At 38.0% G+C, this 26,436-nt stretch overlaps 1 protein-coding gene across 1 annotated transcript; it reads right to left on the reverse strand.

Moving 5' to 3' along the window:
- Window positions 1-1,982: 1,982 nt before the first annotated feature.
- Window positions 1,983-21,037, reverse strand: LOC145991153 (uncharacterized). The gene is made up of 4 exons (XM_083126967.1): window positions 20,929-21,037; window positions 13,719-13,880; window positions 10,285-10,455; window positions 1,983-2,308 (listed from the first exon to the last, which is right to left on the reverse strand). Exons 1-4 carry the CDS (start codon window positions 21,004-21,006, stop codon window positions 2,099-2,101), a joined length of 621 nt encoding a protein of 206 aa, XP_082983093.1. The 5' UTR covers window positions 21,007-21,037; the 3' UTR covers window positions 1,983-2,098.
- Between the last annotated feature and the right edge of the window lie 5,399 nt (window positions 21,038-26,436).

Here is a 26,436-nt window from a genome sequence, read left to right on the forward strand (position 1 = left end):
CACCTTTCTTTTTCGAGTTCTCAACGAATTTTCATTTGCAAATTGAGATTTTCTAGAAATGTCGGAAGGAGCTGTAGTCCCATTAGCTCCCTTCTGCGTACGCCAGTGATGTGAGTAGACATTTAAATGCATCATAAACTACTATGATGTCAGATGCAGAATTTATTAAAATAACAATGTATTTTTCTGATTCCTGGTTGCATCCTTTCCAAGAATATTTGTTTAATTAGCAGATATAAAATGCATTTATTGATTGATTGATTGATTGATTTGTTGTTTGAAGTTCACTTTAATGTTCCCTGTGAACGTTCAGCTTAACAATTATAATCATCTCGTTTGTTTATCTTTGCATTATGTGGTTCATGTGTTTCAAATATCGTTGGCGCTACTTCGTAGGTAGGCAACGCTACACCATAAAAGAGCCTTTCTCCTACATTAGAATATAATGTAATAATATTTTGTGTTAACAGCATAAATGTAGGCAAATATGCTGATTTTTTATTAATACATTGTAGTATTACTTGTAGCTCTCTCAAAACAGCTTTGCATGATTGTCATTCATTTGTGTCAGAATAGCAAACCAATTTATGAAGAATACCAAAACCTTTTACCCCCACAAAAATGTACTGTAAACACACACACGCTCACGCACACATTCGTATGGTTATGAAGCTTCATGGCTGTGGGTGTAGACGTAGAGCCTCCACTCATTGACGATCTCAGCACCACACTCCGTACGCCTTTTATTAAAGGTTGGATTGATCACTGGGCCGACTTGTGAAGGAATATTGTCTTGAAAATTCCCACCTACCTCGAAAATCGAACTCGGGTCTCCCACGTTGCACTCAGACAACCTACCGACCAGACCGCATAACACATACACCCCCCCACACACACACACATACGTCTGCAAATATACATACATCATATACAGAGCATTCCCTGACATTCGCTACGAGACTCGGCGGCAAGCTGCCCGGCATCAGCGCTTGTCTTTCCCGGCGAACGGGTCAGCGACAGTCGCTAGAGTCGGCTATTAAAATTACAGTTTTCATATTGTGTACTAACCTTGACTACAAAAGGTGTTGAAAATGATGTCCCTCTGCTGCAACACATTCCTGGCATCTCCGAAGGAAATTGACATTTACACGTGCAAGTTCGTCTACTGTAATTCACCCGATTTCTCGTACAATACTCTCTTTTAAATCACGGATGGTGTGCGGATTATCTTTGTATACTTTATTTCCCCATTTTTCTTTCCACTTTTATTCAGAACTGACCCTGTTACTCGAAACTCTTTTACGAGGTTTAATATAAGCGACTGTCGCGGACCCGTTCACCGGGAAAGACAAGCGCTGATGCCGGGCCGCTTGCCGCCGAGTCTCGTAGCGAATGTCAGGGAATGCTCTGTATATATAAACACACACATATGTGTGTGTGAAGGGGTGGTTGACACAAACGTGGGCGCATGTTTCGCATGAAGAAATAGCATTACCGATATTGCTATGTACGATTTCATCTGAATTAAGGAGTAGTTTATTTTCTTTCTTGAGCAGTGCGGATGTAATTTTGCAGTACCATAAGCATAATTACATCGTATTTGCATTTTTGTTATGTCGATGTTGATCCGCAGTAAATATGACTATTGAGCATCGATAATTCAACCTTAAATACGCCACTCTAACGTTCCTAAACAAGGAACCGATCTTCGTAGCGGAGTGGTTAGCACAGCGCGCTACGACGCCAAGGGTCCGAGGTTCGAATCTCGGTATGGGCTAGGGAGCTCTTTGTGAGTATCCCTTCATCCATTCAATCATATCATCACTCATCCTCGCAGTCGCCATTAGATAAATGTGGCAGAAAATATACTTTAATTAATCTAATTAAACATTCAATCACTCTAGAGGAGAGTTAAGAACGTGAAATTTCAATATCATATAATACCCTACATATATCCACCAGCAGCAATTAAAACAATACTAAGATATTTGCATTTGATATATTCCTTATTACATGTTTGATGTGATATTACACATTGACGCACAATTTCTTCGGGTACAACTGCTTACATGCAACTCTGATTGTTTGTATATGGAATTTATGACTCTCCTCTAGCCCTCCATGGCCCGTGGTGTTTTGCGTGAACTTCCCTAGTCAAGGAGGCCTCGAATTCCTGGCAGCCAACTTTATTTCCTCCGAGGTAGAAGTACATTTCGCCAATGTAGTCCCCTACTTCTGCTTCCATCGTGGCCCGCTCCTTTTCGTTCTTGATGAGAGGCAACGGGGCGTTTATTACGACGTACATGCCCTGCAATAAGTTCGTATAAAACACAAGATGTTAGGCATGAAATTCCATGAAAACCCATAGTAGTACTTATTATGTCCACTGCCTTCAGATGGAGCACTGACTTCCAATTCAAAGACTCTAAGCCCCGCTTAAGAAGGAAGCATTTCCCCTAGCATTTTTGCTAGCACAAATGCTACCAAAAATCTTTGAGCATTTTTGTAGCAGACAATACTTTACACTGAAGCATTTCTTGTAACATTCCTGTTAACATTTTTGTGATGAGAAGCGTGAAGTGAACGGTAGATAATCTGTACAGCACGAAAGGCATACGAGATGAGCCAGTTCCCGGTGTTTTCAATTGAAACAACTAATTTATTCTACTATTCGTGTCCTGTATACGCGATAAGGTATGAATTTAAGCAGCGCCATTGATTTGTACCAATTCATAGGAAACGTTATTCCTCTGGGTTGAATAGTTATGGGCTTTTAAGAATGTGAAATGATACGTTGTTTACATCTCACTTGCCCGCCATTACATCACTACAGGCAGTGATGTGCCGTAGACTATAAGTTTACATCTACATGCGATGTCTACACATAATCTACATGAAGATTACATTGACTTATACTTTACATTGTTTACTGTAAAAAATGCAAACAATAGGGAAGAATGAAATCCCAGTGGTCTTTGAAATTAAGACCATCCGACGTAATCAAAGTTATCGAATTTTCACTAACAAGGGAAAAAGGGACTACCGGAAGAAAAATGACAGCCATAGTGAAAACTGACATTATTTTTTACACTGACAAAAGGGAAGGATGAAAATATTTTTCTGTCTTATAACTGCATAGTGAAGTGCATCTGTCTCTAAAGCAGATTTTTCCACGTGTGAAATGGTGGAAATAGAAAGAAGTAAAACAAATCTTGTCATTCTATGGACATCGCATTTTTTTGGTATGTCGCGACAAGTTCATTTTCCAATTCAATTAATACAAAGTGAATTGGTTGAAAGTAAATAAATACTTAAAGCACTTATTTCTGGACAGTGGAATACTTCACGCTCTCTCTGTCTACCTGTTGATGCTGGTTGCTGCTTCTAGAACGATGCGCGTGTCTTGAACGGAGGATGCCGAGCGCCATGTTGTCTACGTTGATTACGTAGATTACATAATTTACATAGTCTACATTGTCTACACGTAGAATGTAGACAATTGTTGTTTACGCGTAGACGCACATCCCTGCCTACAGGTCGCTTCTGATTGGTTATGCTACGAAAAATGCTACGCAAATAGGGCCTATTCTATACTTGAGAAATGCCATGAAATATGCCATAGCATCTGAAATACCATAAGATTTTTCAGTTTATACGGTAGCATATTGATCATGGCATAAATGTTGAGAAAAAAGATATGGAAAATGCTTTCGTGTAAAGCGGGTTTAAAGGTGATTTTGCACCGAAGTGACACTTGACAGTTGTTAGTTACAATCCATCCTTCAAAATCAAATGCAACCTTTCTCACCGAAGTGACACACCAGGTTGCAGTGAATGCTTTCCTACGGATTGGGTCTGTGTTGCTTGTCGCTTCGGCGTGAAACCTCCGTGTCGCTTCGGTCTGAAAATGTACAGACCAAAGCGATAAATCGGCATGTCACCCAGGCGCGTCGCCTGATAATGTTCGCATTAGCACGTGAACACTCATGTATCTTAAATTACGTACATATGAAATGCACAGAGACATATATTTTTATTTGAAAAAATACTATGTTTGATGTAAGAGTGGATACACAAAATTTACTCTGATACGAATTATTTCACGCCTGATAACTTTTTTATATAGTTGGTAACACTGATTCCCACGGTGTTCCACGGAGGGCGTTGAACACAATTGCTGTGCGTGTTGCATAGAGCGGACAGCTAAGGGGTGTTGGCCACTACACCCCAAAGATGTTCACTTCGCTGTGCGAACACTGATGCAAGCGACAATACTTCTTACATTCGGCACCAGAGTGCAGCATATACAAGGCATGTCAAGGGGGACTCGAAAAGGATAGTTGCAAACTTTAGCCACAATTCGCTAAACCTGGCAGATTTTAAGGGGGAGAGGGACAATTTCCCGTAGGTCCTTCTTGTATTACTTCAAATATAGCGTGATTTTGGGGGGAAATTGTTTTAAATAAATTGAACTGTATTCTCACTTTTTCAATTGAAAATGAAGTTACAAGGGACATTCAGTACAAAAACAATATTGTGAACACTCGTATAGTTCGTACGGAAGGGCCCGGACAAGATGCTCTATCGCTTATCGCTTGCATGTCACTGCAGCAACACAATGACAGCAACTGCAGCAACACAATGACAGCAAGATCAAAACACACACCGCTCTGTATCACATTGTTTTTCGTGGAAAACTCCTGCTGTTAAAACAAAAAAGATACCATCATCGTTTGTGTGTGTGTGTGTGTACACACACACACATACACACATACCGTGTCCCCCCGTTTCGCCTTATTGCTTTTTCACCTCCCCCAATAGAATTTCAAATGATTTATGTGACACGAACTTTCTAAGGCGAAACGGAACATCCTGTTTCGCCTTACACACAAAACATTTCCCACCTGGGAATATTATCGACTTGAAGGGTAATTCATAATGGGAGCGCAGAGCTTGTGATGTTACCTAGCTTGGCTCCATTGTCCTGTCGGTTAGTTCATGTCGATAATATTCCCTGGTGGGAATGTTTTTGTGTGTAAGGCGAAACAGGAAAAGGCAAAATGGGATGTCCCATTTCGCCTTAGAAAGTTAGTGTCACATAAATTACCTGAAATTGTATTGGGGGGGGGGGTGAAAACGCAATAAGGCAAAACGGGCCGTAATCACTAGGGAACGGAACTTTATGTGCTAAAAAACTCAGAAATATTTATTTTTTATGTGTCATAAATGTTGAAAATATGTGATAAAAACAGGAAAATATGTGACAAAAATAAAAACATTTGGTAACAAAAACAAACTATAACATGCATTTTAAACACCTGAAATTAGTTTCTAAATGATTACCTCTTAGCGAGCTATTTTTTGGAAGAGTTGCAGTGGATCACCATAGTTCTTTCCAAATTCTCCATTGTAAATCTGTGACGATTATCTCTAAGAAGCATCTTATATTGTGAGGAAGATGGCTCCACGTCACAAGAAACAATTCTTGCATATTTGAATCACGAAATGTCACTAACGCTGAAGTTTTCCAAAGCTTCCTCTTCCTCTACTTCACCTCCTTCCAAAACACATGCAATTTGGCACAATGTTTGAAAACCTTGGTTTTTCCCCAAAAATTCTGTACATTTAGACATTTAGATCCAGTGAGTTCTTTCAGTTTCGTTTCTACTATACGGACTTCACCAATGGAAGCTGCCAAAGTGTTCGCAGACGATTCAAGCTTTCATATGGAATTAGAGAGAATGGACAGGTTTGTTGAGATGTATGCCAATTCGACTTTTAAGGAGGGCTCCATCAACAGTTCTTGCAGAATTCTTCTTTGTCGAGATCATTTACAACAGATACAATTTTTTTCAAAGTTCTGGGCATAACATCTGCATCGCGTAACTACAGGTGTAGGGGGAAGGGGAACCTCAGGACATTTTTGTTTAAAAATGTCTATTATTCTAGGCGACTTGATAAAAACTTTCTTCCCATTTGAAACCAGTTTATCGACATTGGGATAAAGAGCTCTTATCTTTTCACATATTCTATGCAACGCATGCGCCACACATGTAACACACATGTAACGTGCACCATTTTGGGTAGCTAACGGCAAGACCACTGCATGTAAGCTGCAGCATCTGTCAAGAGAAGAACATTGTCAAATTTTATGTCTTCTGGCCACAATAGCTGCATTGCTTCATTAAAAAGCCTTGCTATCGTTACGTGTAGCCAGCCCCAGCTACTTACAGCTATTTTCTCCCGATAGGATCGTAGGCGAGGTGCCAGAAGTCTGCCAGCGAGCGTTTTCAAAGACAAAACAAACCTAGCACTCTCGATATGAAAGAGGTGCGGAGAATAAACATTTTTCCTTGGAGGATTATGAGGTAGATGAAGTCAACGAGCGATTTTATGTATTTAAAATGAAAATTCGCAAAATATGTATTTACATACGGAAAACTGGAAAATATGTGTTTTTATGTAAAATAAAATTTGCTGTGTTGACATATAAGGCTATGATAAGAATTTTGGCAAAAATGAGGGTCTCTATCTTATCGCAGAAAAAACATTTATTTACCTAAAGTTCCTTTCCCTAGTAATCACACATACACACCGTGTGCGAATTCACGGAGGGGATGCAAGGGATTCTCCCCCACAAAAAAAATATTCCCGGGAAAATAATTTTATAATTATCCCTGCCAGGGATGATATTATCCCCTTCAAAGAAAATGATATTGAAAACATATATATTATACCATTTCTGAACTATCGAACAAACACCACTGAAAAATCATTCAAAAATCAGTTATTTCATAATTGTTGGCATCATACTTCTAATCTGAACTTCCATTTTTAAGTAGCATATTGTGTACTTGGTAAGTTTCATCGCGTGCAAAGGATTTACAAAGAACAATAAACATGAAAGTAGGTTCGATGGACATTAAATTTGAACTTGGGCAATAGAAATATAGTCAAGTTTTCTCAGTGCTACAACTTCAATAGCTTCTTGTGTAAGGGTTTGGATTTTCTTACAATGTTAATACACTGGGGTTTCTAAATAACCTGTAAAGATTATCAGAAGATTTAATGTTAGAACCGGAAAGCAGTAGTTTAGTTTACTGTCTGGTGATATACAAGTTTGCATACCCATAAAAAAACTACAAATACTCCACTGAGTAGGCATCCCCCCCCAAAAAAAAAAGCACAAGGCTTAATACGCACAGTATAAGATGATGGGTCTAACCGCTCTCATTTCTTCAACAGCAGCCGGATTTGAATGTAACTCAGTTTAGGGTAAGCTTTTATCGAAGCAACCAATTGTTGAGAAAGTTCGCTTGCTTATTGTTAAAAGCCCAAAAGTTTTTCCTCGTTATTGATTTAAGGCTTGTCGATTATTTTGTGTGTGCTGAAAGAAGTGTGTGGAAGTTAAGCTTTCTTAAGAGAGAATAATTGGAAGGTTATCATAAAAGGTAAGTGAAGTTTGTATGTTGTATTTAGATTAGGTTTCTTGTTGTAACTCTTACCTGTTTTCATCAGAAACCATGGCCATCTCATCCCTAGAAATGGGATATATGGTCCATTTTTTCCCGGGAGAGTTGGCCACCTAAAGATGATGTCTTTCAAGCGGCTCTGGGGCTCCTTCATCCTTTCATCAATGTGTGCCTGGGCCAACCCTGTGTGCGTGTGTGTGTGGAAGGGGAGGTATAGGCGGCTGGAGCTGATCACATCACCTGCACTATGACCGAGATCAAGAATGTTTAGAGCCCTACCTCTGCACCCCGTATATGCCTCAATGACGGTGCAATGCACAGGGGATACCTTTACCTTTACATGTATGAGGATATTCTTTATTTTTAAATACAAATCTACAGTATTAAGGTCAGTAGCCGGCCTCCGTGGCGTAGTGGTCAGCGCAGTGGATCCCGGCCTGGGCATGGGTGTTATTTGTGAGAGTCCCTTCATCACTTTCATCATATCATCACTCATCCACATTTTCGCGATTAGCCAAAAGTGGCAGAAAAGCGAAGTTAAATAAACCGAATCAAATATTAAGGTCAGTCAACTTGATGTCCCCTTTCTCATTCTTTTCAGATGCCGACACAATACAAAACGAAGCCGGGTAGCCCCCGTGGAATGTGGTACGAAGATGATCTGAAGAAGGCTATTGAGGCTGTCGCTAATGGAACGTCGGTGCTCCAAGCATCTATAACGTTTGGTATTCCCAGAACGACTCTGGAACGAAGAGTGAAGAGTGGTAACACACTGAAAGGACCAATGGGACCAAGTTGTGTTTTCGGCAGGGAAAATGAGCAGAGGTTAGCCCGACACATCCAGAAAATGCAGCAGCATTGGTTTCCTTTAACGAGGGATGACGTTCGCAGTCTTTCCTATAACCTCGCCGAAGTACATAAACTAAACCATACATTTAACAAACAGACAGAAAAAGGCCGGATACGACTGGCTAAAGCTTTTTCTTGCCAGACATCCGAATCTCTTAGTGAGTAAATCCGAAGGTGTCTCCCTAGCTCGATCTAAAGGGATGAATCGTAAGGAAGTCAAGATTACTTTGATTACTTTGATTTGCGGAGGCAACTGGCAATGTTTTGATTTCTCTCCCTAGTCACACCATCCACTATCTTCAACCTCTGGACCGGACTGTTTTTAAGTCGGTGAAGAGCCATTTCTACAATGTCGCATCCAAATGAACGAAGAATCACCCTGGGTGCAGATTAACGATGTTGCAGTTTGGCGAATTACTGAATGAGTGTTGGAGTAAATCCGCCACACCAGAAAATGTCATATCTGGGTTCAGATCAACTGGTATATAACCGTACAATCCCGATGTACTTCCTGGCTATGCATTCACGATCCCAAATCCGACTACAAGGGAACACTCAAACAAAGAAAAGGCACTGGGAAATATACCTGAAGACAGGACTGAAAACTGCGATCCTATTGTTCCAAGGGAATCTGAGTCACGACCAAGTACTTCAGGGCTACATGTGACATACACTCCTACGAAAACTCTGGAGTGAATGTCACCTGCACCATACACAGGCAAACAGCCCGAAAGTTAAAGACGAAAGCTTCATGCCAGTCTCTTGACTTCCCCTGAGAATATAGAGAGAGTGAGAATGAGAATTGCATAGTCTAGCAATAGGCGTCAGTCCAAATGTAATCAGATATTATTTTGAGTAGTAATGTACATAAATCTTCTTTGTAATGTCATTCAAAGCCGTATGGTCCCAATATAATCCTTGCTTTCTAAAACGTTCAGAGGAAATTAATAACCATCGATTATGCAACAAATGCTAATATTTTCATTACTTAATTTTAGTACTTAAGTCTTTCGGGGGTCCGAACCCCTGGATCCCCCTAAATACGTCCTTCCTGTCCTCCAAAGCCGTATGATCCCAATATAACCCTTGTTTTCCAATAAGTTCAGAGGAAATTATACAACAAAGGCTAAACGAATATATTTTTGATTATTTAATTTTAGTACTTGATAAGTCTTTCGGGGGGAGTCCGGACCCCCTGAACCCCCCCCAAATACGTCCTTGGGTCTCAGGTAACGATCGATCTATTTCAAGCAGTAGCTCCAACTCCGACGCGAGAGTGGGTGTTAGAGACGAGTCCTCTTGTGATGAGTTTGTGGATCTCACTAACGAATGTGTTGGTTGTGCTGAAGACTACGAAAACACCAAGAAGAGAGTGAATTGGATTCAGTGCGTCCGTTGCCAACGGTGGCTGCATGAAACATTCACTATATTCAATTATGTTTGTTTGCCCTGTGGAAAAATAATGACAAAGAAAAACTAAATGTGGTAGTAGTGGTAGTGTTTGTGTTTGTGTTGATAGAAATGTTTTTCTTAAAAACCATGTCTAATGGTTCATTTTTGTTTTCAAGGCAGTAATGTCATTATAGCCTATTAGTGCGAGACATAATTTTTCAGAAGTTCAGTTTATAATTGTATAATGATTTACTTTTGTTTAGAAGGCAGAAACTGATTAGTGCGATACATTATTTTACAGAAGCTAGGTTGTAATTCTTTATGCATAATGAATACGACAAACTACTTTTACTATGTTAATATACTTTTAGCTATGCTTGTTAACTTGGAAAACTACCGGGTGCTTAGATCACTGAAAAAAACCATGGCCTTCTATCCCAGAGTTTCCCTATATATGTATATAGAGACAGAGAGAGAGAAAGAGAGAGAGAGAGAGAGCGAGAGGCGAGAGCATGTGATGGATCTTTGGCGTTTCAAGACTGATTGATTCTTGAATGTCTGTCTCTCTTACCTTTGGAATGGGACAGGCACTGACATTCAGGCCCTGTGCATTGCTGACTATAGCTCCTACGGTTTCGCTTTTGTTGAGCATCTTGGGACAAAATTCCTCGTCTTCTATCGGTGGGAGCCTCTCGCAGGAGTCTCTGTCGCCACTCGCACATTTCGACATGTTCACGACAACCTAGAAGACGTCATTAACTATAACAAAGGTCTCGACAATAAAGCGTCTTGCGAACATTCATTCCAATCAAGAACACTATACAGTGCTTCTAAAAACTGAAAATGCCACACTTTTACTTACCGAAAACTTAGGCTCGCTTTAGACCAAAGCATTTTCCTTAACATTTGTCTTAACATTTATGCCATGGCATGTTTCATCTCAAGGATAGAATCGGCTCTACTTCCATAGCATTTTTCATAGCACAACCAATCAGAAGCGACCTCTAGGTCACGAGTGCAGAAGTCATGGCGGCAGAGTGAGATGTAAATAATGTTTCACTTCACATTTTTAAAAGCAGATAACTATTCAACCGAGAGAAATAAGGTTTCCTATTAAAAGGTATTTGGTACAAATCAAGGGCGCTGCTTAAATACATACTTTATAACGTTTACTGTTCATATATGGAAGAGCATTTTAGTGATCACCGTGATCTCACCATAGATGGTGCAACTCGAAATGTATTTCGTGCTGTATACATTATGCATTGCAATCGCAAAAGCTTACCGAAATGCTACATGAAATGCTTCCGTGTAAAGTACTATCTGCTAAAAGATTTTTGGAAGCATTTACATACCATTTATGCTAGCAAAAATGTTAGAGGAAATGCTTTCGTCCAAAGCGAATGTATAAACATATTGTTACACATGCGGACAATATGCAATCCCATTGGCTGTCGGTTCAAGCGCCAGACATCGTTAGCGTGCAAGAATGTACTTTGTAGGATGTACAGGAAGATATGAATGCTAGTATCTGAGTGGAGTTCCTAAAAGCTTTCAGGAAGGCGTCAAAGAAGCGAAGAGATTTTCTTTCAAGTCCATTTCGTTCATAATATCGGCTAATCTAAGTTTCCACATAAGGTAGCGCCAAAATTTAAAAATGGCTTTCTAAATTGTCTCCAGTTCACATCCTGTTAAACAGGAAACAGTTCATCTTATATATATTATCCAAGTTATCATATATTAGTTGCACTCCTTATTATTAGACCTTCAATTTTTATGTAATATCAAAGTATAAAATATGTACATTAAAATGTGACAATAATTGATTTATACGTAGCTAAATATGTAGTATCAAAGAATACGTAATATTTATAATAATCGAGAATCCAAGCAATTTCAAGAATTCTGCTAGATATTTATTTTATTTCAACATATTCAACATAATTTGATGGACGAAAGTTGTTCAAATTAAAGTTTGTATCAAATTTATAAACTCAATAAAACACAGCAACGTGCATATATTTAAGAATCTAATTTCGTCAACTATTATTAATTACTTTTCACATCGCAAATTATTGTAGAATGTGTTAATATGTAAGAGAGCTCTTTGTAAATTTCGAAATAAATGGTAAAATAAAGCGTCTACAGAAAGAACAATCGAATGAAAATACATAGCTACTTTTGTACTTTTTGTACAAGGGAACATGTTGTGTAACTCGCTACGTACAGAAAAGCAGCTTTCTTGTCCTCCGATGTGAAGTTTATAGATGCTTTGCCTAAACATAAAAGTGAAACGAAAATATGTAACCAGAAGAAGGGGGTGGAGAAACTCCAGTATCTTCCCATAAATTATAGTTCCCTTTTTTTTTGTTTGTTTGTTTTGTTTTTTCTTCAGCCTGTCTTTCGACTTGGCAGTCAATTTTAGGTGACCGTAAGCACTATGCGTCTCATTGATTAGACAATATGACATCACATGAGCTACAAATTTTCCTCGTCATGTTTCAGAGATCGAAAATAGAAAGAAAAAGGATAAAGATAAAATTGCCGTAATATGTTGTTTTATGTAAAGTAAATCAGGAAATATGTAAAATATGTAATATCCTGGCAGATATGTAAATATGTGTATCAAAAACTTATGTAAAATCATGTCAATTATATAAATAGTTGACATTTTCCTGTTCAAGGTATGTATCTAGAAAGGAATAGAATATGTAATTACATACAAATCCGTCATTATACATGACGACTAATAATTCCCTCAGTGATTTATAGTACGAAAACTACAACAGATACAGCAAAATGGTGCATATCAGTATTAATGAACCTCTCCAAATTTGCACTCCTAATAGACCCTTTCACCTAATTGTACATTTAGCCGCTAGGAGGCAGTATGACGCAGTTAACGCAAACATAGCGTGCACTGGTGAAAAATGATTGACAGTGGCAACCGTGAATCTGTAGCACATGGATGCATATATTTTTCGATGGCTCGTAGGGAAACAGGCCTTGACGAGCAAAAAAGTTGCTAACAAAATTCGTCTTGATGTATTTTAGACAGTGTATGTTTGTTGGTGTTCTACTGCGACAAGCTGTATACAGTATTTTTAAATATCATGAGTAAGTAAAGGCTTAAATACAGGGAGATCCAGTGGCGGAGTTGTAGGCGATAAGCGCTACGAAACCACAATTCCCAAGTACGAAATTTTATCATAATTGTGTTTGTCCTACCATCACCCATTTAATCAGTTCATTTTTTATCCTCATCATCACGATTAACCGAGAAGGTAGAAAAGGAACGTAAAATAGCCAAAGTAGAAATACCTACAAAAAGGTGCCGACACAGAACACTAGTGTTATTGCAATGCCTTGTACTGTTTGTTTTAAAAGACCTGCAGGATTCTAAAGAGCTATAAGTTTAAAGTAATAGATTTATTACAACGAAATATTGTTTTTTTTTTTACTCAGAGGAAAATTTGAAATTTTGTTCTGGCCAACTGCTCAATGACGTGTGTGCAGGTAATCACGCGATCACGTGATTCCAAGATGGCGTCGATACTGGAGAAAGCTCAGTTCGTGTTATGGCTTGTCGGGTGAAAATCTTGTGTTTTGGTGCTGAGAAGGTTCCAACAAAGCTTGGGAAAACATTTCCAGCGGGGACAAGCATCCTGAGATGGTGCGAAACGTTTAAGGCTCGGGAAGCGTAGCAGATTTGCCAGAGCACCATCAGAACGCAATTCTCGGATTCAAACGAAGATTGCAAGAGTCTTTGGACGTGAATAGTACCCAGCTGGAGATCTGGCGATGAACCAAAACGCATCAAACATTAATTTTAAATTTTACTCTGTGTAATAAATAATATTTCGTGGTAACTCAGCTATTACTTTAAAAGTTTCCTGCAGACATGCACATATCGAGCGGTTAAAATATTGATGACTCTGTGTTTGTATCTCCACACTTGAATATTCTTCTCTGAATTGTATTCATTCACATGGGAGGAAATATTACCTTAAGAGTCTCGTCAATATCTTCTTTGAATTCAACGGTGCAGTTGATTTCGAGTACGTTCTTGTCTTTCATCCACATGGTGCAATCGTGAAAGGATATGGCCGGGTTTTCAAAATCCTCGCACGGCTCAAACTCTAATAAGTCCATCTTCAGTGACCACATCTGCAGAGGAGAAAGAAAAAAAACATTGCAAAGAGACCACAGTATCACTTGAAGGACAAAGTGCTATTCAGCCATCAGTTCGTTCCCAGAGACTGAGTGAACCCCAGAGGCACTTAACAGTGTACATCCCTGAAAACGTCCTGTATGGGATCGTCATTTCAGGGAATCTAGCCAAAAAAAAGATATATATATATATATATATATATATATATATATATATATATATATATATATATATATATTTAAAATGTGGTTAAAATATATATATTATCTCTGGGGCTGAGCCGATATCACTTTGAACCGATACATATACTTGAAAATTGTAATAATGAAATTTTGTTCAAAATATTGATCAAAATTTGTGTGTAAATATTCTTCTTTAATTATATGCATCAATTTACCAAGAAATTTGCCTTAGAGTATTCAAAATTTATATCAGAATATTAAAATAGAAGTTGTATTATTACAAAATACAATGTTTTGTGCCAAATTGGTGCAAAATAAAAGAAAGTACGAATTTTGCATAATTTACAGTATAGTTGGAGCCGGTGAAAGCATCACGCAGGAATTTTGCAACCAGTAAAATACCAAGATACCGGAAAAGTATCGGCTGGTACCGAACCAATACTTTCCAATATCGATACCATTGGTATCAGCCGATACCGATATATAGGCATCGCCATCGGATCAGCCCTAATTATCTGGCATAACTTGCCCTAAATGTTGTAAGGGAAATTGTGTGAGGGGAGCAGCATGTTGTTAGCCTGAATGTTTAAAATCGAGTATGCATATTAATGGGGCATGCTAACAACTAGACTATCGCAGTTTTCGAAGTATATTTCACCGTGAGTGAAAATAATTTTTAAAAAATTGTCCCAATTGTAATATAATTTATCAGACACCACTGTACGTAGCAACATATGATGCTATTCGTTGAATAATTCTAACGATTTCACTCTATATATCTAACATTCAGAAAAGCTAACTTTAATTAATTATTTTTGTACAAAATTTTTAGCGGTAGACAGAAACTAAGAGAAGCTGATTAGTCTAATAAAGTCCAAAAATGGATCCATGTCGGAAAAAATTAAAGAAAACATTTTTTTCTATAATGTGGGATTATGATAACAGGACTTCTCACAAATGTTTCCATCTCTGCCACATTTACTACCTCCCCCTCCCAGATCAAAATCACAACTAACAATCGTATAACATTATTTTTGATTTTTTTCCTGTCTGAACATTTCCTGTACCTTGCATGCATTTTTGATATTTCAATAAGAGTCAGTAAGTAAGAAAAGGCAAGGAGTAAGTCTTGTAACATTTTGCTCTTCTGAATTAAATTTATAGGACAATTTTTGCGGAGAAAATATACAGGGTGACCCCTGATGATTTTAAATCACTTGAAAGTAAAAGGAAAATGTATTTTTTTGTACTATTGTTAGCTACAGGTAGTGTGTACAAGCGGCATAAAGGTCTGAACACGAATAGAAAGGTTTGCTCGTAGTCCACATACTGTATGTACTAGGTGTTCATCACACTAAAAGGGCCCCTGTTACGTGCCTGAACGGCCGAACCCAATGATCCACATAGAGAAAATTAGTTGACGGATGCAACAATAGATGGTAGCGCGACGGAAAGGCGGAAAGTAAATAAATTGACGAAATTAGAGGAGACAGGAAGTGATTATATTAAACAAAACAAATGAAAGATAATTAGTACAGATTGAACCATTGTAAATATAGAATAAGAAATATAAAATACTAGAGGAATTATAATGATTAATGAAATACTCATGAATTAAACATATAGGAGAGTAAGGAAGTCAAGATGTCGATTCGAATCCGTGTCTTTTATCTCTGGCGAGGAGGAACGCCTCGTTACGTTTTTGGTTGTTTTCCCCTTGGTGGAGCTACAGGGAGGTTATTGCAGCATGCCACCGCTTCAGCATCGGCCGCTTGCTGGCCCAGTCATGCAACAGGTGCCGGCAAATTGCGTAACAGATAGCCCGTAACAGAAACCGCTTGTTTTGTAATGTTTCCACTTTTCACAATTACAGTTACAATTACAATTGAAATAAGCACGTACCTTGTCGCACGGATGCAGGAAAAGGTGTCCTCCCAAATACAAATATTTCTGGCACCTTATTTCTGACGTCTAATCTTAGATTAGTCATCGCTACTTTATTCTCAGTTGTCGCGACAGCGCCTGCAGCTTATCGGGGGTTGGGTGAGTTGTCAGCCGCGAGATGGCGCTTCATACTGCACGTGTCGGCAGTGATGCCAACCGTAGGGACATGTCCCTACGCATAGGGACTTTTCACTAAATTTCGCCCGCGTAGGAACGTAGGGACAGATTTTGCCAAATGAGGGAAAACGTAGGTACTTTTTTCAATCTTGGTAAATTACATTTTATGAATTAGTTTATCTGGATACTTTAGCGAGGAGGAGAAAAAAGAACTAACTAACAGATCTCCATCAGAATTTTGGAACATGTTATCGGTTACCAAAAACTTTCAAGGCAAGTTCCTTTTTGAAAACATTTCCACTCTCGCGAAAATAGTGCTAACATTGCCGCATTCTAACGCGGAAACGGAAAGAATATTTTCAATGTTAAGTGATACAAAAACAAAAAAGGGAAATAAAATGGGACCAAAATTGTTAAAGAATGCAGGAAATACAGCATCACCAACCAACATCTATCTCTTCACAGCAGCAGCATGTATGACTTCAAATAACATAATCAACAGTAAACGACTCAACGTTATTCATTAGGGGTGTGCTGGATTCTTTACTTTAAAAAGTCGTTAATTCTCGACGTTTTCTGCCTTGTAAGTTTCTGGAACTTATCGAAAGTTGTAAGTTTTTATTCTAGAAATGCAAAAACAATCACTTAAAGTGAAAATGACTTGTAAAATTCGAGATTTCCAGTGCTTCGGGAAATTTCGAACATTTCCCGTCCAGAAAATTTTCCGACTTGGTCGGGAAATTGCAAATTTTTCAGTCCCGAATGTCGGGATTTAAAAAGATTACCGTCCCGATCCCGTCCCGACCCAAAACATTCTGTCCAGCACACCCCTATTATTCATTAAGGCAAGAATTTACAATACCGGACCCTTCTGTAATTTCTATGCTACGTCTTATACTCACGAAATAATTATTCGTGATTATTTATCTCAAGTTAACATGTTGGGGTGAGGGGGAAAAAATGTTCATTAACGTGTAGAAGTTGTAAAATAAGCTTTTCAATTCTCGCAATGATTCTCCGTATACAAGTATGGTAGCCATATTTGTTGATATGAACAAGTTAAAATTAGTTAGGCTGTCTACAGCGTTGCCACACTGTTGATTTCATACTTGGAGAGCATGGATCGTGTAAGAATGGCGGAAGAGAACAGTAAAAAAGTTGTTAATGTTGTACAGATTGTTAGGTGGAGTGTGCAGGAGGATGGCTGTGGGCTAATTAATAAACTTATGGATTTCAGTATATTGCCCAAAGAACGTGCTTACATGTGACAGCGACAATCACGATGTAGAAGAACTGATTTGATTACAGGTAAATTTGGCAACAGTACATCAATCATAAAATTGCAGGATACGAAAATGGCCTTCGATGATGAACGTTTGCCGTTAAAGTGCTACGAAAATAATATTTTTTATCGGTTCGTAATCACAATTACCGCAAAACCATTCAGGAATAGCCCCACTAACCATTCTCGGTAAGTTTAGGTTAAGTTAGGTTAGGCAAACATAGTTAAAATTTGGGCTCGAAAAAACATGCACGGGTAGCCCAACAAACCATTGACGGATAGCCCCACGAACCATTCAGGTACGGTTAGGTTAGGTTAGGATAGGCAAACATAGTTAAAATTTGGGGTCGTAGTAATATCAGGAATGTATATTTCGTTTTTTAAGTATTGGAAACACAAAATCTTCCGGTAAATAATAAGCAATCGTGCCGATCGCGGACCACTCAATGTCACTTATTTTGCAATTTCTACACGTGACCCCCCAAATTTTAACTTCAAATTCGTGATTAGGAGGCCTCAATTAGTGAGTATGCGAAATATTACAAAAATCGGGGAGAGGTCCTGTATTGTAAATTCGCTCCTTCATTAATTGTGGAAGCACCGAGCAGAAAGATTTGGTAAGTAAATGTGTATATTTTATCTTCTGTTTGCATGCTCATGAGGTGTTTTTTTTTTAGTCACTTTACTTGGCGTAGGGACATTTGGTCAGTTGTAGGGACATTTTGACTACGTCTGTAGGGACATTGCCGAAAAATGGTTAGCAACACTGTCGGCTACCAGACAGTGAGTCTACGCTCATTCATGTTCACTTCTGTTCGCGTTTATCAGTACGCGTTTTGTTTATACTGTGTTATTGAGTTGGTGTGCTAGTGCTTTATTGTGTGTTAATTGTTATTCATTCATTACTTATGTCGTTAAACAAATATAGTCTTGAACATAGAGTTTTTATGTACGATAATTACGTGAAAACGAATTCTTGCAGAAAAGTGGTCAGGGATTACGATAGACAGGATCTCTTGAACCTAAGAAACGTGTTGTATTGCTGTTGAAGGAAGTCATTTTCAACATCTCTTATAACACAGGAGGTTAGTGATCATCATTATTATTACTTTTAAATATCATTTTACGCTTTCGGTTTGCTTTATGCGCCGGGATGCTGTCTTCCCTTTCTGTCAACTGAGGATAAAGTAGCGATGTCTAATCTAAGATTAGATGTCAGAAATAAGGTGCCGGAAATATTTGTATTTGGGAGGACACCTTTTCCTGCATCCGTGCGACAAGGTACGTGCTTATTTCAATTGTAATTGTAACTGTAATTGTGAAAAGTGGAAACATTACAAAACAAGCGGTTTCTGTTACGGGCTATCTGTTACACAATTTGCCGGCACCTGTTGCATGACTGGGCCGGCAAGCGGCCGATGCTGAAGCGGTGGCATGCTGCAATAACCTCCCTGTATATTGATATTTGTCGCCCCAAAGCACTACGGTTGCGCTAGCTGACTAGGTAGCGCTCTCACATTAGCTATCCTGGGTTGTCCCTTTTGGTCGTTATTTAGGTGGCGCTATATCCAGATTTGTCGCCCCAAAATACATCTGAGTTTTGTTAGCCAAAGTCAGGCTTCAGGCCGAAGAAAAAGGGGGGACGCTCAGGGAAAAGAGCTCTACGGAAGAATAGAATAAATATTTAACCGAGCTACAGAAGAATAGAAGAAATATTTAACCAATAAGAAATAGATGATCCTTCTATAGAAGAAAAGAAGAAATAGATTATCCTTTCTACATAAGAATAGTAGAAATATTTAATCATTGTACAGAACAATAGAATAAATATATGATCCTTCTACAGAAGAATAGAAGAAATAGATGATCCCTTCTACAGAAGAATAGAAGAAATAGATAACCTTCCACAGAAGAATAGAAGAAATAGATGATCCTTCTATAGAAGAATAGAAGAAGTAGATGATCCTTCTATAGAAGAATAGAAGAAATCGATGATTTTTCTACAGCACAACTCCTGTCATAGAAGAATAGAAGAAGAAGTTGACCACTCCAAAGAAGGAAGAAGAAGAAGCCAACTTTTTTTCCTAGAAGAAGAATATAATTGTTGTATGGAGAATTTAAGCATATAATATTTGTAATTGTGAAGGTTTCAGAATATATATTCTCATTCTTATATCCATTGACATATATCTCTGCTTTCAGATTTACATTCAAAAGAAAAGAACCCACAACCCTCGAGATTAGTCGTGGTATATAGAAGCTGTGCTCTCACAACGTGTGGCATACACGAAGGGACGTGCACCCCACACAAACAATTCTGTTGCTGAAGACATCAAGCCGGTCAAAAAATGCAGCAAGAGAATGTAGCACTAGTCATTCGAAACCGAATCAATTAAACCAGAATTTTCTTCAGTCTCATTGTGTTTTCAAATGAGACACACTTTTCTTACGCACAGGAAAGTTGACGGGCACAATGTTTGAATACGAAAATCCAAACACCCACAGGTTTAAAAACGTATGGTATGATCTGGTGAAGGATATCGTAATCGAGCCATGCAACCTGCTGGCACGATAATTCCGTATTTAGGCATGTTAGAACAATACACATTTCTGCAGATTGAACGAAGTCACGCAAAATATTTCAGCAAGGTAAAGCACAGTCTCATCAGATTAGAATTCTTCTTACAACTCTGAAAGCAAAGTTAGAAAACCGTTAGAATAGACGCTATGGTCTCATATCAAAGCTATCAGGTTGATCCAGCGTTACCCCAATAGATAGCTTTCTTTTGATGTAAAAAGGCATCGTGCATTCCAGGAGAATATCTGATACGCGTATTAACAACTTACGTGTACACATCGCAGAGTCAATGTCAACCGTCACAACAGCTAAACTTGACCGAACTTGAACTGAAGGTGAGTATCGTTTCGATATTATTAATATTAATAATAATAATACATTTTCTTTACTAAGCAGCCGAGGTTCGGCCTAGGGCTGTTCTGCAACCTAACCTTTGTCAATCTAGTGTCACATATATGATGAACTGCGTACTTAAGCAGTAAGCTACAAGTAAAATGATACATATATACCTGAAAGTAGGTAATGCCCAAAATTAAATGGATACACAAATTGAAACTGCAAGTACTAAAGAAATAATCATAACGATGATGACAGTAATAATAATAAGAATAAGAATATTAACGTACAATTATACATAGTGAGTACATGAAACATTCAGTATTTTCCACGACATTGCCATTGTTCCATTAAGAACAAATTTTTGTTCGTGCCTCTCACGGACCTCACTTTTAGAAATAATTTTAGTTGTACTTCCTAACAAAAATTAAAACAAAATGTTACTGTGTAAAATCATGTAACCCAAGGAAATCTCTTAGGTGATAGGTAGTACAATTCGTCTCGAAAATTATACTTTTTTTTTAAAAAAAAAAAAAAAAAAAATTCTACCATTTTATATACATGTACTTAACTTTCCACTTTTCCTGATATCTTTAGCTACTTACATCCTTTTCATGTTTTTGGTTCGAACCTTCGAACTGAAGTACCAGGAGAAATAGCAGGACAACCGCCTTGTACCACATGACTGTAGCAACAGAAATACGATTCACTCTTGCGGCGCTCTCATATTTCATCATCTCGGAAATATTAAAATCTAATTTACAAAGAAATTCATTTGTCCTGCAGAGGAAGTACAAAACGCGTTTATCAACACGTATCTTTCCTTGTCATTTGCAACTTTTCACTTCTAATGAATAGGGTCCATGATGCGTAAAGTGTTCTGCAAGTTAATTGTAGTTTCACATGTTTCATTATATATATATGTATATATATATATATATATCAGCACTCATGTGTCAATATGTGGAGAAGGAAATGAGTACTAAATAATATCACATTTTCACACACACCCTTCCTCTTTCCCGACAAAGCGTATCATACATCATATCTTTCAGCAAGGTCAGAAAACAACAAGACAACAAAACAACAACAACAACAACAACAAAAAAGCTAGCATTGGTTTTGAAACCTTATTCATAATATGTAGTTAGGTGTTTCGACATATCCGCAACAGAGAGTGTTCCAAAATTATTGCACCAATTATTAGCAGTATGACGCCTGGAAACAATTCCAAACGCTACTCAAACGTTCAGCAGAAGCTTTCTCTGGTGATGATCTAAGGGATTTCTGTAAACTGTTGCAAGGCTTGAGATAAAATGCTAGTTTAAATTTATGTATAGGCTATTTCGAAAAATGTGCGAAGAAATAAATCCAAACGAAAGAAAATGCAAGTACAAATTTATTTAGAGGCTCTCTCGAATTACAGAGTGGTCATAAAGTCCGGTAACACTTTCAAAAAATTATTGTAAATAAAGGAACTATTAGCATTACTAAGTGACACGGTACGTTACTTGAACGAGTAAAGTAGTAAGTTTATTTTATGTTGCAGGTATTCCCTGTAGTTCTATTTCTTGTCGGTAGATGGTGGCAAATTCAATATGGCGTTTTCTGGAGCTGAAAAGGCTTTTTGTGTGCTATAATTTTATAAAACAAGAGTATTACAGATGTCCAACGGAAATTTAAGAGCAAATACGAGAGAGAAGCACGATGCAGGTAGGCAATTTGCGATTGGCATCGGAAATTTGTTACAACCGGTTGCTTGTGTGCGAAGGAAAGAACTGATGAACGAATGAGAGAAGCGTTTTCAAAAGACAAAACTTGGAAAAGGAGCTCTTTATAGATCTACTTCGATTCCTGGAAATATTTTTTGCTTATGTGTTGGATAAGCATTATTAACAAGCAGAAATATTCAATATTAAATATCTCAACATATAACAAAAATGCCATATCCTTAAAGAAAAATGTTAAAAATGCTCAAAATAACCTAAATATTGCCCAAAAATGACCCTTGAAATGAGGAATATTGCCCAAAAATGACCCTTGAAATGAGGAATAATCCCAAAATGTTCAATTAAATTGCGTTATTTAACAAATTATTTCATGAAACATATTTTTATGTATTCGAGCAATCTTTCAGCATTTGTAAGAGCAAGATGCAAAATCATCAAATGTCTTGTCCTAATCATTTAAACGATGGACCTGCCATATAACGTGGTGTTCCAAATGCTATTCAATAACTTGTAAATCCGCGATAAAAAAAATGGAATACCTAGATCCTCAAATACAAGTTACCCCTTAAAGGGTATAGGGTTCGATACCCGATGGGGGCACATAGCGGTTAGGATCCCACTTTAAACTGTAAGTCTAGTCCCGATTAGCCTACCTGTGCATAAAGTGAACTTAAAACAGAAACTCAAACTCCAAACGCACAAGTTTTCCTGCACGGTATTATGTGTAGTGCCTAATTTTAAGTCCGTGGCCGAAAATTCCATTGAAGTATTTTTTTTTTGCAATCATCGCCGTAGAATTAGGCAGCACACACACAATGCCATGCAGGAGTATTTCAGGATCAAGGTATTACATTTTTATTGAGGGTGAGTGTACATGTATGTACCACATCTCGAATAACATCTTATTTCATCTACATGCAATTATTAGCCCACGCCAAGAGTCCCGGGTTCGAATCCTGCTCGGGCTAGGTTGTTTGTGAATGTCCATTCATCAATTTAATCATTTTATCACTCATCCTCATCTTCGCAAATTATCCAAGAGGCACAAAACGCGAAGTAAAATAAACTAAATCAATCAATCAATTACTAGCCCAGTCAATGAAGGTTTCGTGTATGGAATAATTAGTCGTATGAGAACAAGTAAAAAGTAACTCCAAAAATGCGATTTTCAGTTTCGTTTAAATAAAGTCCTCCGAAGACCTCTATTTGGAGTCAGACCGACATATCTCCACTTCTAATCAGGTGGAGTCATGTATCTCCAATTTACTGAGTCTTTTTAATAGTCAGGCATATTCCTAAGAATACATTATTTCCTCTCTCCTGTAAATTTCATAAATTGGATTTACGTCCCTCTGGTTCTCTTGCGACGAATTTCGTAAAAGCTTATACTTGTTCAGTTGTTAGACGACTGTATACTGCACACAACTCCAACTGGCGGCTTGGAAACAGCGAATCAGCGATCAGTTGAATTTTCTTCGACTGAGATCGAGCATTTTCGAGTCACAAGGTACCGAACGTTGTTGGCGGGAAAAAACAAATGAGCGTTGGGTCTACCACATGTTGCCAAACGTACCGTAAAGCGAGAAAGAAGCAACTGTTTTGTCAGCACCAGAAATCAGCGGGTGTTAATGGTACAACTGAACACGTGGTCCTAAACGATGAAGTTTCCGGAACGAGCAGCCACAGGTCGGAATGCAGGCGGACACACAGTCATACAAAGACTACTGGCAAAAACAGAAGTACGCTTGGCAACGTTGCTTCGGGAGAGCGATGTGACGCCTTCAGCTTTTACTTCAGAACTGAGTTTGTTGATACCCATCGGACCACACGCCCCCTGAAATGATTGGATGACAGAAAGGGCCAGAGATAGCCTTCAATGTCAGCCGCCAGCTGGAGTTGCGTTCACTATAGAAGTGCAGAATCCCACATTCCCTCCCAGGTGCTCCTTTCCAGCGCCCCTATTATTTTTCAAAAAAATATTTATTGATTTATTGTGAAAGTTTACATCATTTGGAGCATTTCTAACAAAACCGGACCTTGATGGACGTAAACGTTCTCGTGACATAGCAAATAAAAAATATCGCATGATTCTTTTAAGATGGCGGACTTCAGAACGCAGATAGCGATATGTTCCTCAAATAAAAATATTTTAAATTACATATCAAATAATTCTACCAACTCTGCTTTTATCTCGAAGTGTAACAAATCGACAATTATTAGGGACTTATAGCCGTCGGACTATGATAAAGGTAGTGGGTACGATGTCATGTGTTTGAAGACACTATTTATAGCATATCTTTGATTAAAATACACAAACACTTATGTCATTTTAAAGCTTATAAATTAGGCTAATGTTATATTTACAAACAGTTCCCTGGCATTTAATTTATTCAAAAGTTACAAGGTAAAACTTGAAAAAGTACCCGAATAATTGCACCTTTAAAAATTAATTTCTTAAATTACAGGAAACCAATGACATTATACGAAAAGTCGAAAATAGCTTATTTTAGTATCTAATGAGGAGCAAGATGATACAAATTATCTGCTTGTTATGGCCATTGGCTATGGAAATATAGGTCAGGAACTGAGTGTTTGCAAATCTTCGGTTTGGGGAGCGCTGAGGAAAGCACAGGGGTTGGGAGACTTATGCAATTTTGCACTTGCAGTACTGATCTAACAACCTACTAAAATTCAGCTTTTACGCAATTATTATTATTATTATTATTTTAAATACTGATCTTAACAGAGGAAAAACCTCCAGTTACAGAAGGCATATAAACATACACATATATTGGTATAGACACAAATAAATCTAAACACAACCAATGCAATTATAGCACACATAAAACACACACAGTAATAAATTACATAATAACAAGTAATCAAATTAATAAATCGGAATCTTTCACTTATGTTTCACCATACAAAAACAATGACTTGTGCAATTATTATATATATTGAATACTATAATTGTACAATATACTAGAAAATATAATAGTGGTATCGAAATGAGTTCAATGTATCTGTTGTTATAATTATTCCCAATATTCGACATTTTATCCCCTTCTCTTGTAACTTCATGTAATTAATTCAATCTCACAGAATGTCACTGGGTGCTCTGGTTGGGGATTCCATTCAGTTGTGCATTTAGGTATTACCACCATGTCTGCTGTACCTGTACTAGCAAATAGTGATGTTAAGGAAATCACATAACTGTGATTTAATCACAATGATTCGTGAATCAAAATTCTGATTGGTTTCAAGGTGGATTTTAAATTAAGTGTTGTTTTTTAAATCACTGATTTGAATCACTTGAAAAAAAAAATTGTAGAATAATGTACCCTTGTTTACCCTCCCACACCCGAACCGAGCCCCGGTTAAACGAAACACCACTGTTAAGGTCACAAGACAGCCAACCCTGATTGGAGAAACAGACACACTTTCTTTTCGCGGTACTGTAAGATGCACGTCCTTGAGGCGAACACTCCTGGGTATCGAGAGCAAATTAAAATGGAAGCGCTTTTTCCTTACATTCGTTGCGTCAATATGCTTGCTTTACTTGAGAGCGATACCGATGCCCTCGCCGTGAAATGAAATTATCAGGGGTGTGAATGAGTGTGCGCGATGGGGTTGGGTAGGGGAGCAGAGGGGCACGTAAAGGATTCATCGAAATGTAAGAGATACGTGTAAAACACTTGACCCACACTGCTGACTTACGTGGCGGACTGGTGAGAAGAGCACACTACGTCGCCAGGGACCTTAGTTCGCTTGAATTCAGAGTCCGTGTCGCTTGCGCCAGTAGTATAAAATATGATAGGACTGGGACAACAAATGATGAGCCCCCCTCAGGCAGAATTGGCCACACTTAAAACAAGCTCAACATGCCCATATGAGTTTTTTGCTCAAGTGTAGCACCCCGTCTAATCCAAGATTTTTGTAAAAATGCCCTCGGGAATTTCCCGAAGCTACAGTGTACAAATGATGAGCCCCCTCAGATTGATTTGCCCATACTTACAAAAGTTGCATTAGCCAGATTTTTGTCCATAAGCTTGTTAAAAACATGCCTTTTTTGATTTTGTTTTGGATATACTTGAAATTAAGCCAAGATCCTCATAAAACCTACACCACCTACACATATTTACTTCCGGTTTAAGTTCAATTGGATACCAGCTTCAATTTGTTTATCTAATATTAAAACAATGTAATATGCAGAGATTTTCTAGAATTGCTCTGTGACTCTCTCATTTCTTACATCATAAACATATGATTTTTCCCCTATAAGAATAACACTACATATAGTGTCATCAGGGAGTGCATCGTGGAATTCACAGATAATTTTAATGTTTGTCCTGTCATTAACCACAACTTGTTTCCTTTTTGAAG

Source organism: Lepisma saccharinum, chromosome 1 (genome assembly GCF_977018435.1).
Source record: "Lepisma saccharinum chromosome 1, izLepSacc3.1, whole genome shotgun sequence".
Classification (NCBI taxonomy): Eukaryota; Metazoa; Arthropoda; class Insecta; order Zygentoma; family Lepismatidae; genus Lepisma; species Lepisma saccharinum.